The following is an 18,108-nucleotide window of genomic DNA, read 5'->3' as shown; positions in this document are numbered from 1 at the left end:
TCCTTTTGGTATTTATTCAGTTTAACTGTATTTGTATGCATATATACCCACACAACAACATGCACATTATTTGTTTTACCTACACCATCTATTCTTATTCTAATGCAGAGTTATGATCATAACCAGATACTTATACTACAGATAGGTGACATGCAGGAAAAACCCACTTCGGACGCTGCAGAAAGGAAGTGACTAGACCAGAAAGTGTTGAGCAGCAGATCTGCACCACAGACTGATAGAGCCACGCTCAGCTAACTGCACCAGAGTGATAGAGCCACACTCAGCTAACTGCACCACAGACTGATAGAGCCACGCTCAGCTAACTGCACCAGAGTGATAGAGCCACGCTCAGCTAACTGCATCACAGACTGATAGAGCCACGCTCAGCTAACTGCATCACAGACTAATAGAGCCACGCTCAGCTAACTGCACCAGAGTGATAGAGCCACGCTCAGCTAACTGCATCACAGACTAATAAAGCCATGCTCAGCTAATTGCACCACAGACTGATAGAGCCACGCTCAGCTAACTGCATCACAGACAGATAGAGCCACACTCAGCTAACTGCACCACAGACTGATAGAGCCACGCTCAGCTAACTGCATCACAGATTAATAGAGCCACGCTCAGCTAACTGCACCACAGACTGATAGAGCCATGCCTAGCTAACTGCATCACAGACTAATAGAGCCACGCTCAGCTAACTGCATCACAGACTAATAGAGCCACGCTCAGCTAACTGCACCACAGACTGATAGAGCCACGCCTAGCTAACTGCATCACAGACTAATAGAGCCATGCTCAGCTAACTGCACCAGAGTGATAGAGCCACGCTCAGCTAACTGCATCACAGACTAATAAAGCCATGCTCAGCTAATTGCACCACAGACTGATAGAGCCACACTCAGCTAACTGCATCACAGACAGATAGAGCCACACTCAGCTAACTGCACCACAGACTGATAGAGCCACGCTCAGCTAACTGCATCACAGACTAATAGAGCCACGCTCAGCTAACTGCACCACAGACTGATAGAACCACGCTTAGCTAACTGCATCACAGACTAATAAAGCCATGCTCAGCTAACTGCACCACAGACTGATAGAGCCACGCTCAGCTAACTGCACCAGACTGATAGAGCCATGCTCAACTAACTGCACCACAGACTGATAGAGCCACGCTCAGCTAACTGCACCAGACTGATATAGATACACTCAACTAACTGCACCACAGACTGACAGAGCCACGCTCAGCTAACTGCACCACAGACTGATAGAGCCACGCTCAGCTAACTGCACCACAGACTAATAGAGCCACGCTCAGCTAACTGAACTACAGACTGATAGAGCCTTGCTCAGCTAACTGCACCAAAGACTTATAGAGCCACGCTCAGCTAACTGCACCACAGACTGATAGAGCCACGCTCAGCTAACTGCACCACAGACTGATAGAGCCACTGTTGAGGGCTTTAAACTTCTACCTACCACCTTAGCCCAGCGTGTTCGTTTGATGGGAAGGAGATAGCAGGAACCACCATACCAAAATTATAGCAATAACAAAAAGGCCTTAATTGAAACAGAGATATATCTCGGGAGAATCTCAGAGACACCAACACTACCTGTGCATCAGAGAATTCTCAAAGAGTATGATTAGACGCAGTCGTTATATACTGTTTTCTCCACCCCTCCGTTCACTCTTCTATACCTTACATGGTAATGTCATCCACACGTACCACACTTCTTCTTTCTGCACCCCCAACACTTTTCCCTAATTAGACTTATGGTCCCTGCCGATGGACTGATAGGCCGGAAAGAGGCCACCATCCATGAAGATGCTGTAAATTCATATTTCCTCAACGTCGGCACAATCAGGCCTACGCCTTCTGCTTTTTAGGTCTCACTCTACAGTGTGGTTTGCTCAACATCCTCCCCCTAGGGTTCACAGCTCGGACACATCTTAGACAGTGGTTACATTTCACTTCTATATTAAACAGTGGTTACATTTTACTTCTGTATTATGTTAAAAGAATACTGTATTATGTTATAAGAATACTGTATTATGTTAAAAGAATAAACAAAGCATGTGTTAATTGCTAAGCAAAAAACCCCAAATCACAACACCACGCTCAGCTAACTGCATCACAGACTAATAGAGCCACGCTCAGCTAACTGCACCACAGACTGATAGAGCCACGCTCAGCTAACTGCATCACAGACTAATAGAGCTACGCTCAACTAACTGCACCAGACTGATAGAGCCACGCTCAGCTAACTGCACCAGAGTGATAGAGCCACGCTCAGCTAACTGCATCACAGACAGATAGAGCCACACTCAGCTAACTGCACCACAGACTGATAGAGCCACGCTCAGCTAACTGCACCACAGACTGATAGAGCCACGCTCAGCTAACTGCATCACAGACTAATAGAGCCACGCTCAGCTAACTGCACCAGACTGATAGAGCCACGCTCAGCTAACTGCACCAGAGTGATAGAGCCACACTCAGCTAACTGCATCACAGACTGATAGAGCCACGCTCAGCTAACTGCATCACAGACTAATAGAGCCACGCTCAGCTAACTGCATCACAGACTAATAGAGCCACGCTCAGCTAACTGCACCAGAGTGATAGAGCCACGCGCAGCTAACTGCATCACAGACTAATAAAGCCATGCTCAGCTAACTGCACCACAGACTGATAGAGCCACGCTCAGCTAACTGCATCACAGACAGATAGAGCCACACTCAGCTAACTGCATCACAGAGTAATAGAGCCACGCTCAGCTAACTGCACCACAGACTGATAGAGCCACGCTCAGCTAACTGCATCACAGACTAATAAAGCCATGCTCAGCTAACTGCACCAGAGACTGATAGAGCCACGCTCAGCTAACTGCACCAGACTGATAGAGCCATGCTCAACTAACTGCACCACAGACTGATAGAGCCACGCTCAGCTAACTGCACCAGACTGATATAGATACACTCAACTAACTGCACCACAGACTGACAGAGCCACGCTCAGCTAACTGCACCACAGACTGATAGAGCCACGCTCAGCTAACTGCACCACAGACTAATAGAGCCACGCTCAGCTAACTGAACCACAGACTGATAGAGCCTTGCTCAGCTAACTGCACCACAGACTTATAGAGCCACGCTCAGCTAACTGCACCACAGACTGATAGAGCCACGCTCAGCTAACTGCACCACAGACTGATAGAGCCACTCTCAGCTAACTGCATCACAGACTGATAGAGCCACACTCAGCTAACTGCACCACAGACTGATAGAGCCACGCTCAGCTAACTGCATCACAGACTAATAGAGCCACGCTCAGCTAACTGCACCACAGACTGATAGAGCCACGCTCAGCTAACTGCACCACAGACTTAAAGAGCCACGCTCAGCTAACTGCATCACAGACTAATAGAGCCACGCTCAGCTAACTGCACCACAGACTGATAGAGCCACGCTCAGCTAACTGCATCACAGACTAATAGAGCCACGCTCAGCTAACTGCACCACAGACTGATAGAGCCACGCTCAGCTAACTGCATCACAGACTAATAGAGCCACGCTCAGCTAACTGCACCAGACTGATAGAGCCATGCTCAACTAACTGCACCACAGACTGATAGAGCCACGCTCAGCTAACTGCACCAGACTGATATAGATACACTCAACTAACTGCACCACAGACTGACAGAGCCACGCTCAGCTAACTGCACCAGACTGATAGAGCCACGCTCAGCTAACTGCACCACAGACTAATAGAGCCACGCTCAGCTAACTGAACCACAGACTGATAGAGCCTTGCTCAGCTAACTGCACCACAGACTTAAAGAGCCACGCTCAGCTAACTGCACCACAGACTGATAGAGCCACGCTCAGCTAACTGCACCACAGACTGATAGAGCCACACTCAGCTAACTGCACCACAGACTGATAGAGCCACGCTCAGCTAACTGCATCACAGACAGATAGAGCCACACTCAGCTAACTGCACCACAGACTGATAGAGCCACGCTCAGCTAACTGCATCACAGACTAATAGAGCCACGCTCAGCTAACTGCACCACAGACTGATAGAGCCACACTCAGCTAACTGCATCACAGACTAATAGAGCCACGCTCAGCTAACTGCACCAGAGTGATAGAGCCACGCTCAGCTAACTGCACCACAGAGTGATAGAGCCATATTCAGCTAACTGCACCACAGACTGATAGAGCCACGCTCAGCTAACTGCACCACAGACTGATAGAGCCACGCTCAGCTAACTGCACCACAGAGTGATAGAGCCACGCTCAGCTAACTGCACCACAGACTGATAGAGCCACGTTCAGCTAACTGCACCACAGAGTGATAGAGCCACGCTCAGCTAACTGCACCAGACTGATAGAGCCACGCTCAGCTAACTGCACCAGACTGATAGAGCCACGCTCAGCTAACTGCACCACAGACAGATAGAGCCATGTACAGCTAACTGGAGACCTTTGCAAGCCAGTCCCTCTGCCCTGTCCCATTCCCTTATCCAGTTCTTTTACTGAAACCGACCTGGTTGAGACTTCTGCAGCAGAATACGTCCTTTGTTCCTGCATCGCTTGAGACGGTGTCTCAACCCTCAAGGCTTTGCCATCAACTGCACAGCTGCAGTACCAAAGTTTGGCAGGCATTTTAGTTTTGATATGCACTCCATTTCATAAGGTTTTCTGACTGAAATTCAACACAGAGGACGTGACCCACATTCACATTTGAAAGCAGGTTTTTCATGCTTCTGCTTTCAAACTGGTACTGTTGGGAACATTTACAACCACTTGTATTTGTATTTATTTATATATCTACTTGTTATTATTTATATATTTACATTTATTGATTTGTTGGAGTAGGCAAGGTACAAAAACACCCTGAAGGTAACATCTTACGCCAGGGACTCAAGTGGGTTCAGATCAGTGGAAAGTAATTAAGACAGTTTCTATCCTATATGACTTATCTAACAGAGTGGGAGGAGGCTCTCTCCTTCGCCTCTGTCAGTCAGTCCTGTTGCAACCTAATATACATACCTAAAGACATCCTTCAGCACGGTGAAGTTTATCTGTCCATCACATCCACAAGGCAAAAGAAGAACCGCTGCCTATTAAAATATCACCTCTGTGAAGTACCGGTGCGCTGTGAACATACATGATTGACAGCAAAATAATGAGAGTTTTAAGGTTTTGGACGGTTTTCTTTTTCAGATTTAAGAAAGGACAATTAACCCACAGATATTTCGTGTTTATCCAAGCACAGTGCTCACAGTGAGTTGCCTTCAACAAGCCAGAAGGATGCATGGAAGACACAAGAAACATCCTGGGAAGAGCTGACTGTTCAAGATCTCAGCTGCAGGTTTGCAAAGTCATAAGGGCACTAGCAAGTAACAATTGTTGCACTACAGCAATAAGCTGGTATGCAATTAAACTATACATTTACTTCTATATGCAGCAAAGCGATGTAGACAAATATACATGGTCAAATCATTGTTATTTTAAAAGTATTCAGCTAATTTCCTGGCCTCAACCCTATTGAGGAACTGCATAATATAAGCAATTTTCAAGAAACTTAAGGTGGTGGATTTAATTCACTTCATGTTATGGCTACTCACTATTTAAACTCAGAGTCCGTATCAACACAAAGACGAAACTTATAGTTTGCCCTGAATGCTTAAGAAATTTGTTTTATTGCTTGTATCGTCTCAGTGCAATTGACAAAAACAAATAAATGCATATGAAAAGCAGGCAAAATGATGTGCAATTCACTCACCCTGCTTTCATTACTATAACACACACATCAAATCAATTGGCCAAATGCTAAATGTATTTCAAAAGTTCAAGTGTGTAAATGAAAAGCAACACTGCACACCTGCCATCAAGGACACCTGTCATTCACTTACAGTCAATAAGCACTAAGTGCGTATTTCATGAGTTAATAACTGCCGTGTGTTATGCTTTCCAGTACTGCATTGCTTGGTTGAAGTTCTACACTGTAATGAGGCAGGACCAGTGTAAATCCAAAACAAAAAGCGTAGTCAGACAACAGGCTAAAGTCAAAAACAGAGGAAAAACAGGGATTACCAAGGCATCGGAGCATCAGGAGCTGGGTCAAAGCCCATCCAGGTGAGGGCCAGAATATTCAAATTTTAAAAATCACTATTCAAAATTGCAAATAGCAAACAAATCCAAATAGGAGACAATGTTAAGAACAGAGTCAATTGACACGAAACTAATCAAAACATCATGACAAGTCAAAGAAATGAACCACTCAGTATACTCAAGAGCACTACTCCATAAAGACAGGTGCAGCACAGTTCTCCAGGGAAGCTGATCTTGAGAACGCTCTCTGATGGGCTTATTGCAAGGTGAAGAGATCCACCTGACGTCCCTGGAGATTCTGGGAGGTTAACAATGAATGCTGTACCTGTTGGGTTTCGGGACAGGGTGGCTATGTGACGGTCATACAAGGGTTAACTGCATCATTACTGAGCTCCAATGCCTTTACATGGACAGAAAAAAATAGGTACAAACTCACGGCAGAGGGTAATTCCTGCTCACATACTGAAAATAAACTCATTTTACTGATGTGAACACTGCAAATCGTCCTGCTTTTTGGTCAAATATTACATTTTCGCATTAAGGGACGATGGATGTCGAAATTCAAAAACCGATCAACTATTAGAATTCAACAGGTTAAATGAAACAAGTAAGTTCGACTTGTTTCTCGTCGACGGAAACATTTCCCGCCACTCCGACCCACGTTGAGCGCAATGACTAATCGACCGCGCGCCGCAAGTTATAAAAGCACGCGCGAGGACCAAATGTACACGCGCTGTTTACAGGGCAAACGACAGTCCGCTTGTGGTTTGTCCACTCTCTCAACGAACGCCAGTCCCTCTGGCTAGCCTCCTCTGGCAGCACGATGGATTTGCAATTCTGAATAGCTGCTGCTACTTAAAAATAATTCAAAGCAAGTAGAACGTCGCCATAGGGAATGACGGCGCGTGGTCTGTTTTTCGTACGTCCTCGGTAGTTCCAAGTGTAAAGAGCAAAGCGGGAAACCCAGCTGTGCTCGACCCGGTGCCGAGGTACACACAGAAATGAATAGGTGTCAGGAGGATGTAACTATTCGTGTTTCCCCCTCTAACACCGAACAGATTGGTACATTGCAAATCTGGACAAAATTATAGCACTTCTTATAGCTTTATTTCATAATCCATCTAATCCACGTGTCATTTAGAGAAAGCGGGAAAGTCTATTATTTCTTAAATTTGGATATTAATAGTGTAGTCTTTTTCTCAGTTATTTCAAATAATTTATTGCCGTTTTTGTTGTTACAGATCCCCCGAATGAGATGCTGTACTCCGGATCTTGGAAAAGGAGTTGACGCGTTAGGTTATTCCGGGATGTCAGAAAACATTCCTGTTCTGAAGAACCTGACGGACCTGGGACCGGTCGGACGCGCTTTGGGTTCGAGTGCGCGCCCTACCTGGGCGGTAGCGATTCTAGCCAGCATACTGATCTTCACCACCGTGGTCGATGTTTTAGGGAACTTGTTGGTGATCATTTCGGTTTTCCGGAATCGTAAACTGAGAAATGCAGGTGTGTATAATTTCTTCTATTTTTTTCTGATACATTTTCTTCAAAGACACACTTCTGTATTTTGGTTGAAAACTTCAGGTGCGAAAGTCATATGTGATCTCTATCTGGAAACCCAGACGATAAGCAACAATTACTTCCAGAACTTGTGGAATGGTTTGAAGTTCATGCACATACCGTGCGCTGTAGTTCTGAATGCAATGGTGGAGGTTGATATCGCACGTGCTTGTCATTGACGTCGTGCTGTGCTGTTCACGTGCCAATTACCTACACATTTTAAATATCAATATTGTGAATTAACTATCCAATGATGATTAATAGTCTCATTACATAGACGTGTTTGCATTTGAAATGTGGCTGAGCGCCGCTTCTGGCTTGCAAACACCTTATAATTAAAACTGAATTTGCTAGGTAATTTAAATGCCGTTATTGTGTCTGTACCTGTCCTGCTGAATTAATTTAAGCAGACACATAAGCATAAGTTAGTCAACTGAACATAAACGGAAAGACCCTGCCTACAAATGGATGACAATAAGAGACGACGCACAGGGAAGATGAGAATGTGTGTTCCAGCAGCCAAAGGTATCCTACTCTGGTTCTGTGTGGGGAAACACAATTAAGTCATCAATTATTTATTTTTGTTTGTGTGTGAGAGTGATGTAATGTGTTTTTACAGACAGTTTTCGTGAATAGTAGCCTAATTAAGCCTTGACACAAAGGAGTGTGGGACAAATTGGGGGGGGGGGGGGGGGGGGGGGGGGGAGTGATGTCCAGATGCTCACTATGGCTGAAAAGGCTGGCTGAAATATTAAACACTCCAATGAGCAAATAATTATATATTTTAAGTTTTCTTTTTATATTAAAATAAAATAATTTAAACTGCATAATCATAATAAGTTATAGTTTTAAAGCTTTACAGAGTGACTTGCAAATGATGATATTTGCACTGAGGATGTTTCCAGCAAATATAATTAGAAGTGTTTTGTTTGAAATGGATCATGTCTGGAGAGTGGTGGTGAATATTTTATTTATTATTTATTTTTGCCTGAAGGTGTTTACACTTTTGAAAGCTCGTAATTGTTTTGAGAAGTGGATTCTATTCCAGGCAGTGGAACTGTAGAAAACCTGAAACCAATTAAGTTTCACAAATGTCACATTCTTAAAAACAAGAAAACTATAGGGTACAAATGATCCAAAGGGCTGTGAGGAATAATGTGTGAGTTTAAATCACTTCACTGAATGTTTGTAAAGTAATATCAAGATACAGTTGTGTGACATTAAAGAATTCTCTAATTTCTTATTTCTCCTGGTATCTCATTATGCAACATACAGGAAATTGACTTTAGACTTTACTGCAGTTTGTGGAACCCCAGGCATTGGGCTGGGAGCATGTCTACATATAGGAGAACTTTAATTAAGATCAGAACAGGACTCTACATCAGAGCACACAGCAGGTCTCAAAATACAGGTGGGTAAAGAAAGCAGGTGTCAAAGTTTTAAAAATAAACAAATCGGAGTTCCAGAACAAAGGAAGCTCATAAAAGTAGGTACCGTAGAAACGCAGTACTGATCAGTGTGTGCGCTCTGATGGTAACTTTGTTTTTATGGATGTATGGATTAAACTTACTATTTAGGTGCTTTTATTACATCAATGCATTGTAATATATTGTTTAACAAATAATATAAAGAGGAAATTACTATCTTAGTCTTGGAAGAAGCAGGCAACAACCGAAAGGCCAACACTCTGAATGCCTGACCTGACCGGAGTGGTTGGTGTCTGGGGTTTGATCCAGAGGGCAGTACTGGGGTTTGATCCAGAGGGCAGTACTGGGGTTTGATCCAGAGGGCAGCCAGTACTAGGGTCCTAATTATGATGTCTTCAGCTGTGCCCTTGGGCAAAAGCACTTAACACCCACTGTCTAGGTGGTGCTTGGCAGCATGCTTAGAGCTGGGCCAATATTGAGCAGTAAAATGTCAAATCTCTGCTGTGAAATAAATGAATAGAGTCTAACTTGTTTAATACTGGCTAATATTATCACATGGTCCTGGCAAGAGTGCTTAAAGGGCCATTAGAGCCCATCTGTGTACAATGACTTCGAACACAAAAGCGGTCTAAGAGAGGGTCATTGTCATCCAATGGTTATTAAGCTACTTTTAGGACCTGAATCATTGAGCAAGCCCTTATTTATATAGCCTATGTTGTTTCAGCCACATGACCAGTGCAGGATCTTGAGAGACAAATCACTACTGGAAATCCCTGCATTGCTATGTTTGCGTGTTTTGTCTACTAATCTGTATTTATGTCATCAAGCTCTGCTCGGAGTCTACTGATTTCCTGCTGTTGCACACACTGTTATTAGGCTGAACATGAACCCACCAAAACTTCTCCTCCTTCAAACATCTCACCATGTTCAGTGTCAGTCATGTCTGCAGTGTTCCAGCTGCACATACATATACTGTTTGTGATAACGTCAACAGCCACATAAGAATTCCAGACGTGTGTCTAATCATGCCGAGACTCTGTTTCATAGCCTTATATGTGCCTGAACGTAAGAAAGATTGGAAAATCTATCCTGCAATGAACAATTCAGTCTGCTAAGAGCTGTTATTGCCATCCAAAGATGAATGCTTCAAATGTCTATAAAGGACCATAAGTGGAGGGGGTGGACACAGTAAAGAATGAATACATGAATAAATGAATACTAAGAAGGTGAGCTGACATCTCTCTTTAGAGAAGAATGAGTACTGTGTGGAAGTAAACCAAACCCACTGTCCTATTCAACAGTTCTTCACAGCAGAATATAAGTTTGGTTTTCTTCAGATGTGACCAGATTTCTTCACTTTTGACCAGATCAAAAGATTAAGATGGCTGAACCAGTTCTGGGTCTTCCTCCCAATGGTGCAAGATGGAGATACTAATTTCAGCAGGTTAGGTGTTTTTGAAAGCCTTGGTTACAGGTTGTCACCAATTAACCAATTAACCCATATTGTAAATATCAGCAGTGTGAAGCTAATGTTGATATGACATTCCTCTTTCTGGACTCTTTGAATAAGTGTTGGCAGTATTTCATGTGAATTACTGGTTTTTGAGTGACTGTTCTCAAGTTTAGACACTAACATTACATTTTAATGATAAGAAAGTCACAAATGTAAGTAGTATTATGGCAGGAATATGTTGGCATGTAGTACTGATATTAATGAAGTACTTAATTTGTTTTATGGTGTTGAAGGAGAAATTACCCTTTACATTCGCAGTGTTCAGTAATCTGTGAATTAGGCTCATTTACAGAATGTGAGATCTCTGAGACTGGCATCATTTAGAGCTGACACTAGCATTGCTTCAAGTGTATGGCACACACTGAGCACATTTATGCACAACAGTGTGTTTGTGGGAGATGTCTGCTCCCTTGGTAGTCTTTGCATCTGCCAAGCAGGTGTTCAGGACTTCAAACTGGAGGCCGTGTGTGCGTTAAGCAGGACCCTTGCCTGTCAGTCGGGTTTCAAAGGCGTCTGCGTCTCCTTCCTCTGATAGACACAGCTCTGTCTCCCAGAGTCGGCATTCATGAGCTCATTAGGCGAAGGCAGGAACACTGTCAGCATACAGCTCCGCTCTGTGGTGAATGGAGGGATATTTATTCATTCACCTTTCACCGTCCCGACATTACTGACATGCGTCCCAACATTACTGATGTGTCAGATATGACCAGCAGTCAGTACTGCTCTTGCAGGTAGGCAGTGAGCAAAACCAATCAAAATCAAGGCGGAATAGAGACTCGGATTCCCCACAATAACACACCCACTGTGCCGATTGCTGGTGAACCCTTTCACCGTTGCGTGGTTTGGTTGAAAGGGTACGATTGTTACTGAACTGTGTTGTGCCTTCAAGTAGTGAGATCTCACTATTTGCACATATGATTCAGATGGAGGAGACGGGCAGCAGTGTTAACATGGAAACTTCTGCGGTCTGGACATTCAGTTCCTCTGGCTTTCTTATACTTCATGCATTACTTCTTTGAGTCGCAACATAAAAAAATATCTTATTATAGAGATAATATACATAATAGAGATGATTGATATATAACATCCACATAGCCACATGCAGGAGACATATGTTGCAGACATCAGACATGCTCTTCAGTAACTGACTGCAGTGAATGGTCAGGTAATGATGGTTGTAGGATGTATATGTATTTGTCTAGTTGTAGGTCTTGCAGAAGTCCTTTGTAGCAGTCTCTGTCAAATATTATCCTCCTGTGAGAGGTCGGTGTGGAGAATATTTTAAGGTCCAAACCCTAGCTGGAGAGAATATTGATGTACTTAATGACTCTGTGCATAAGACCAACATGAATCTTCTGACATCATTCAAAATCAGCCAGTGCGTCTGCTTTACAGAGAGACAGGGGCAGTTTATTCCAGCTGCAGGGTGCCAGCACAGAGAAGAGCAGAGGTTGAAAACTAGCCGAGTTCCTGCATTCCTTATAAGTCTGGTGGTACAGGGAGAAGGTCTTATGTGAAGTGATCCATAACTCTTTATCCATAACTATTATCTTTGGTGACTGTGTGTCTACTGCATTAAGCTGACTCTACTGATAGAATTACATCACCATCATACCACCACCATCATCATACCATCATTGGCCACGCCGTGTCTGTGCTTCTCCCAACACACACAGGTCTGAACCCTTGTCCTTGTGTCCCTGAGTGTCAGCAGGGTGCTGATCGAATGTAAAAATGTTCAGCACTCCTGTCTGCTGCTGTCTTTATGTGCATACACACACATTCTCAAACAAAGAAAAGAGGCGTCTTAAACTTCAAAGCATCTGACCCACTTCTATCTATGGATTACTTTTCATCAAATATAATTATTCAAAGCACCTTCCATATCTCTTATAAATGCTTTTTGTGATAATATGCAGCAGAGGCTTATGTAGGTGCTTTCCAGCACCCCAGGTGGTGGTTTGTGAGGGGAGGGGGGCAGGAGCAGAGGTAGAGCTTTTGATGTGCATCGTACTGGATGCGACGTTTGAGAGAGACGGTGAGAGAGCAGCCTGCCCACCTGCTGTTATTCTGACACTGATAACACCATTCGATGTTTTCATGAGCATCAGAGGGTAATGCCCTCAGAACTGCACTGAAGCACGCGTGCACCCTTGAGACACTCCTGCAAGAAGTGCTGTTGCTTAATATTTGAATTTGAAAAGTCAGGTTTTTACTGCTAATCTTATATTTCCACTCTTTAGAGATCTTTCATATTTTTGTCCCTGCTTCATCGAACCATATAGTCTATTGGCATATTCATGAATAGTATATTAGCATATAAATTTCACTCGTAAGAATACTGAACGTTCTTTTGTTTTTCATATAAACATATCTAGCACTTGCAAAAGTCACTTGATTAACACCTGTCATGTCAGCTGGCTTGATTCAACACTCGCAGTGTTTGTATAATTCCAGTTAGATAGAAATGACCAGATGTGTGAGGAGGTGAATATATGTGTAAATATATATAAACACGTCTCCCAGTTAACTCGTGCAAGGCACCAGGCAAGTCAAACAGAGTCACCATCCTGACACTAGTCAAAGTTGTGACTGCATTTTCAAATCAATGTAGCGTGTCACAAGTACAGGTGAACAAATGAATGACTTGACTATAGTCATGTGACTTGAACCCACCACACCTGTAAATGGACATTGTAATACTCATTCTAGAAACTGAGCCATTTAATCAATCACTAAATCCGGGTTTGTTGTGGAAATCATGACATCAGGATCATCAAGTCTGAGTAGACTGAATGAAGACTGCCACAGTCGGACCTTTCATAGTGATTGCTTTTTCTACAATCTGGAGTGTCCAGCAAAACTTATCTTACAAATCTGAATCATGCAAATGGATGCATACCAATGTACTAAAGAGCATCAGGCAGGATTCAAAGTGCATCAAAGTGGTTTAATGAAATCCCACATAAAGTGATGAGGATGTAGTGTTCCGTACCAGATCATTAAACTGTTGTGAATTATGGGCTAATGCTCAGAATATGAATTTAATGAAGCCAGACCTTGGGCTGATTTAAACACTGAATCCAATAGCATTCTGTGAGCAAAAAAAAATAAACCCAAACTCAGGATTTACTTCAGTTATATAACTGAACATACATAAAGGTGTATGCTGACACCTATATGCAACATCAAAGGAAGAGTGTGGCTTGTCAACACTGCAGACATTTCAGTCATGCTAGTGTTCACATTTGCAGCATAATCTTCAAGGATCAGTACAGGAGACAGAGATTACATAATGAGCCATCATCATCGCACTGTCCTGAGACATTTGACCCATTTTAACGAAGACCAAATGAGCCAGCTAGTTGGATGAATGTAACCTGAGAAAGATGGGAGCGTTTTGGGGTGGCTACACAGGCATGTGGAGATTTCTTATTGAAGTCGAGGTCTGAAAATCAGTACATGCAGAAATGGGAACACTGACAAGGGCAGAGACCTAATAGGAATAAATATACAGTTGGACGACTTGTAGCATGTGAATACATAAAAAAGACATTACATTTAGTTATATTCTAAGTTCTGCTCAAAAATAGAAGCTTCCTTACCTTTTAGGGGGAGGAGGAGGTTTTTGAGAGGGTGGGTCACCCAAACCATTGCTGCACATTTGCTTGATGGTACAGAACCAGCAGCCCTAATGCTAGTTAAATGAATCGTCTTGACGGGTATTCCATCGGGTGGCTCTTCATTCTTGCTCATGGCAGGTGTGATGTGCTACTCCCAAGTTCTAATGAGTCCAAAAACCAGCAAATTTTCCATAATTGTGTTTTCATATCGAGCTGTGAGCAAGCAGTAGTGAGACTGAAGGTGTTATGAAGGCCTTTACAAGTGTTCTCACACTTTAGTGTCAACCCATGGATAAACTGCTGTGTATTTTATCATTGCAGATGATGAATCAGAAGTTACATTTGTAGAGAATTTGTAGGTACATTATATGCCTATTTGGATGTGCTGTAACCCAGGATTTATATCCATGAAATTATTAGCATAATGTGCTTGTGTAATTGATGTTTGATGATTTCAGTTAAATCTGTGAGCTATTTGATTAGAAAATATTATGACTGCTAGGTGACAAATAATGCTATGGGAACAGCCATATGAAGATGGGCACCATATTCAGTCCAGCTTGGCTGCATATGTTCAACAGAGAACAAACTAACTTTTCAAGGTCACAATTTATGAGATGGGAAAGGGAAGATGGTCTCTTTCCTGCATTTCTGATGAAGAGAGAAGCTGCACTTAACTGGTGTTGACATCGGACATGTCGTTCAGCATAATGTCACTTCACTCCCTTAGAAGTCGTACGTTACTCCCGCAACAGGAGCAATGTGAAGTTTAGTTCAGAGCAGACGGCATGCAGTGCTTGACTGGCCTCACTGAAAGATGTGCCATCAGAATATCCCTGAAGGACCAGCCTGTAGTTATTTTTAATGTCTTAAAAAGGAGTATCATGTCATAATGGAGTCTGAGAATGTTTAAACAAGCCTTTAAAGTAAGATTTACTGCTTTAGCATGTGTCCTAGCAACTGTGGCAATGGTCAGTGCACACTTGCGTGCGGAGCCTGAAGTGGTCTACGTGTTCCTGGACAGAAATCTACCACAGCCAATAAGGCAGACGTCATTTACTACATGACTAGACATACAGCGTAGGCGGCACGAACGAAGGGTGGAAGTGCAATATGTGGAAAATCTTATTATCCTATAAATCCATAACTACTATCATCTTGTGTAATTGCTATACTTTTCAGTATATTTCTAAAACAGCCCTGTGGTGCATGAAATAGTATTAACCAAACTTAGTGGTTATAGAATAAGAGTAACTAAACAAGAGATTAAATTACTCTCATGGTAAAAATAATTTCAGCACCACGGACAGCAACACCCTCAAACCCTAAAGTGTGCAGCACATGATGTGCTCGAGCTCAGAGACACCAGTCTGGAAAAAATAGCTTCCAAATATTGTGCTTTAAACAGTTATGTACACACAAACTTCACCGCCATGGTTTAGCACTGCGGGTGTCCATGTGAGACTTCACCATATGTTATGTTCTTCAGTGGAGAAAACGACTAAATCCTCACTGTCATAATATATATATATATATAATGTATGTATTTAAAGTGTCAGGATGTTATGACAAGGCAAATACTGTACCGCATTCATCCACTGTTATGACTGACTATGCTTGACGGTTATCCTGTCCATGATGTTAAGCTATGAAACCATTCATTTTAACCCTCTCTACCAGCTAGATTTACTCTTCCCAGACTGAATAACCACATGGCACAGTTCCAATCTATTAGAAATTCCATTAGACGTGCATGACAGAAGTTGCCTGTTACCCAAGCACAGCAGGGCATTGTGGATTCTATTCCCTTTTAAAGGTTATTAAACTCCATGAAGGTAATGGAGGGAGAGTCAGTCTTGCCTTGTCATTCACCTTCTTGTATATGTGGCCAGAGTCTGCAGCTGAATGGCTAGTTTGTCTGTGTAGGGGTGAATAAGGGCGTGTTCCTCACAGCTCTGCCATGTTGGTTCTGCTGTTCTCTTTTGTTCAAGCCTTCTCTCTCTCTCTCTCTCTCTCTCTCTCTCTCGATAGATGACCATTGTAGCTATCAGAAGGAATGATGTCACATTAGGTACGTAGTGAGTAATGAGACTAGTAATGAGGGAGATGAGTGTTTGGGTCACCCACTGACAGTGCTGATCCAAGTATGTGTGTTCCTTTTAGTTAAGCTCTCTGGCTCCAAGATTTCATATGGCACAGAACAAAGGACCTAAATTCACTGATTTATTTGCCTGTGTAAATTCATGGAATGGGGCCCAACACTGAGTGACAAAGTATGGCTCACTTACCACCAAGGTCCTTCAGCTGGAGCCTAATTGCATTAATCATCTAAAAGTGTTTCCTTGCCATTGGGACGATTTAAAGTGCCAGCAAGATGACTAACCATCTAGATGGACAGGCTGAAATAATATGACTGATAAATGTAGGTAATGTATGCAAGGACTTACTTGCTTTTGAGCAGTAAATGGAAGCATGTCTTGCAGTGTCAAGTGTTAACCACTATTATGATGCAGTTATGGTAATCAAAAGACTTGGACATCTTGAACAAATTAATTCTGACATCCTACAGTTCCTTCTTTTTCTCTCTCTATTTTCTTCTCTGTGGCTCCCCCACTCTCTCAATCACTCTCTCCCCCCCCCCACTCTATCCCACTCTCCCAGGTAACGTGTTTGTGGTCAGCCTGGCCTTCGCTGACTTGGTGGTGGCCTTTTACCCATACCCACTGGTGCTGTACGCCCTCTTCCATGATGGCTGGTCGCTGGGTGACACGCAGTGCAAGGTGAGCGGCTTCCTCATGGGCCTGAGTGTGATCGGCTCCGTGTTCAACATCACGGGAATCGCCGTGAACCGTTACTGCTACATCTGCCACAGCTTCTCCTACGGGCGCCTGTACAGCTCCCGCAACACGCTGCTGCTGGTGGCCCTCATCTGGACGCTGACCGTGCTGGCCATCTTGCCCAACCTGTTCGTGGGCTCTCTGAGCTACGATCCACGCGTCTACTCCTGCACCTTCACGCAGACGGTCAGCAGCACCTACACTGTGGCCGTGGTGGTTGTGCACTTCCTGGTTCCCATCACCGTGGTGACCTTCTGCTACCTGCGCATCTGGGCGCTGGTCATCCGTGTGCGACACAAGGCCAAGAGCGGAGAGCAGCAGCGGGTGCGTCCCAGCGACCTGCGCAACTTCCTCACCATGTTTGTGGTGTTCGTGCTGTTCGCCTTGTGCTGGGCGCCGCTCAACCTCATTGGCCTGGTGGTGGCCTCTGACCCCGAGGTCATGGCACCACGCATCCCAGAGTGGCTCTTTGTTATGAGCTACTTCATGGCCTACTTCAACAGCTGCCTCAACGCCGTCATCTACGGCCTGCTCAACCGGAACTTCCGCAAGGAGTACAAACGCATCGTGACGTCTGTCTGGATGCCACGGCTCTTTGTGACAGAGACGTCTCGGGCGGCGACCGATGGTGTGCGGAGCAAGCCCTCGCCAGTCGTCATCAACAATGAGTAAATGACATCCTTGCCAGTGGTCATTTTTGCTCCCCTCAAAAGAGATTCGTGAGAAAGGTAGTTTCCCATGTCTGGCTTTTTAATGAAAACTTTGATCATAGTCTTTATGCTCAGCTCAGGGTACCTGTCATTTCTGCTGTCGTGGAGAAATCCATTTCAAAGGACTGGATTGTATTTTATAATTTGTAATGAAACCATGTATATTCCAAAGTGTATCCTTTAATTTTACTGGTGACAGATAATTTTGTGACTTTTGTGCAAGTGTTTCATTTGAAAAAGATATTTGAACTGTTGTTTGATCTGTATAAACTGTCAAAACATGATCAATTATACTACATACATGAAAGGTT

General features: G+C 43.6%; 1 protein-coding gene across 2 annotated transcripts; it reads left to right on the top strand.

The window, feature by feature from the left end:
- The first annotated feature begins 6,883 nt into the window (after positions 1 to 6,883).
- On the top strand, positions 6,884 to 17,803 carry mtnr1bb (melatonin receptor 1Bb). 2 transcript variants are annotated; one of them, XM_077018329.1, is made up of 3 exons: positions 6,884 to 7,119; positions 7,372 to 7,633; positions 16,912 to 17,803. In XM_077018329.1, the coding sequence occupies exons 2-3, from the start codon at positions 7,381 to 7,383 to the stop codon at positions 17,757 to 17,759; spliced, it is 1,101 nt and encodes a 366-aa protein (XP_076874444.1). In that variant the 5' UTR covers positions 6,884 to 7,119; positions 7,372 to 7,380; the 3' UTR covers positions 17,760 to 17,803. The 2 variants fall into 2 exon arrangements, with proteins under 2 accessions (XP_076874444.1, XP_076874445.1); XM_077018330.1 differs by having other exon boundaries at positions 6,884 to 7,192.
- The last annotated feature ends 305 nt before the right edge of the window (positions 17,804 to 18,108 follow it).

The sequence above is a fragment of the Brachyhypopomus gauderio genome, chromosome 10 (assembly GCF_052324685.1).
Source record: "Brachyhypopomus gauderio isolate BG-103 chromosome 10, BGAUD_0.2, whole genome shotgun sequence".
NCBI lineage: Eukaryota > Metazoa > Chordata > Actinopteri > Gymnotiformes > Hypopomidae > Brachyhypopomus > Brachyhypopomus gauderio.
Note: the sequence above shows the minus strand (reverse complement) of the source record. Positions and strands in the feature narration are given on the sequence as shown.

Bases quoted from the DNA above. Each gene is read 5' to 3' on its own strand.
- mtnr1bb (XM_077018329.1), top strand. From the start codon at position 7,381: ATGAGATGCTGTACTCCGGATCTTGGAAAAGGAGTTGACGCGTTAGGT. The intron at 7,634-16,911 runs GTGTGTATAATT...CCACTCTCCCAG, and splicing joins TCGTAAACTGAGAAATGCAG to GTAACGTGTTTGTGGTCAGC.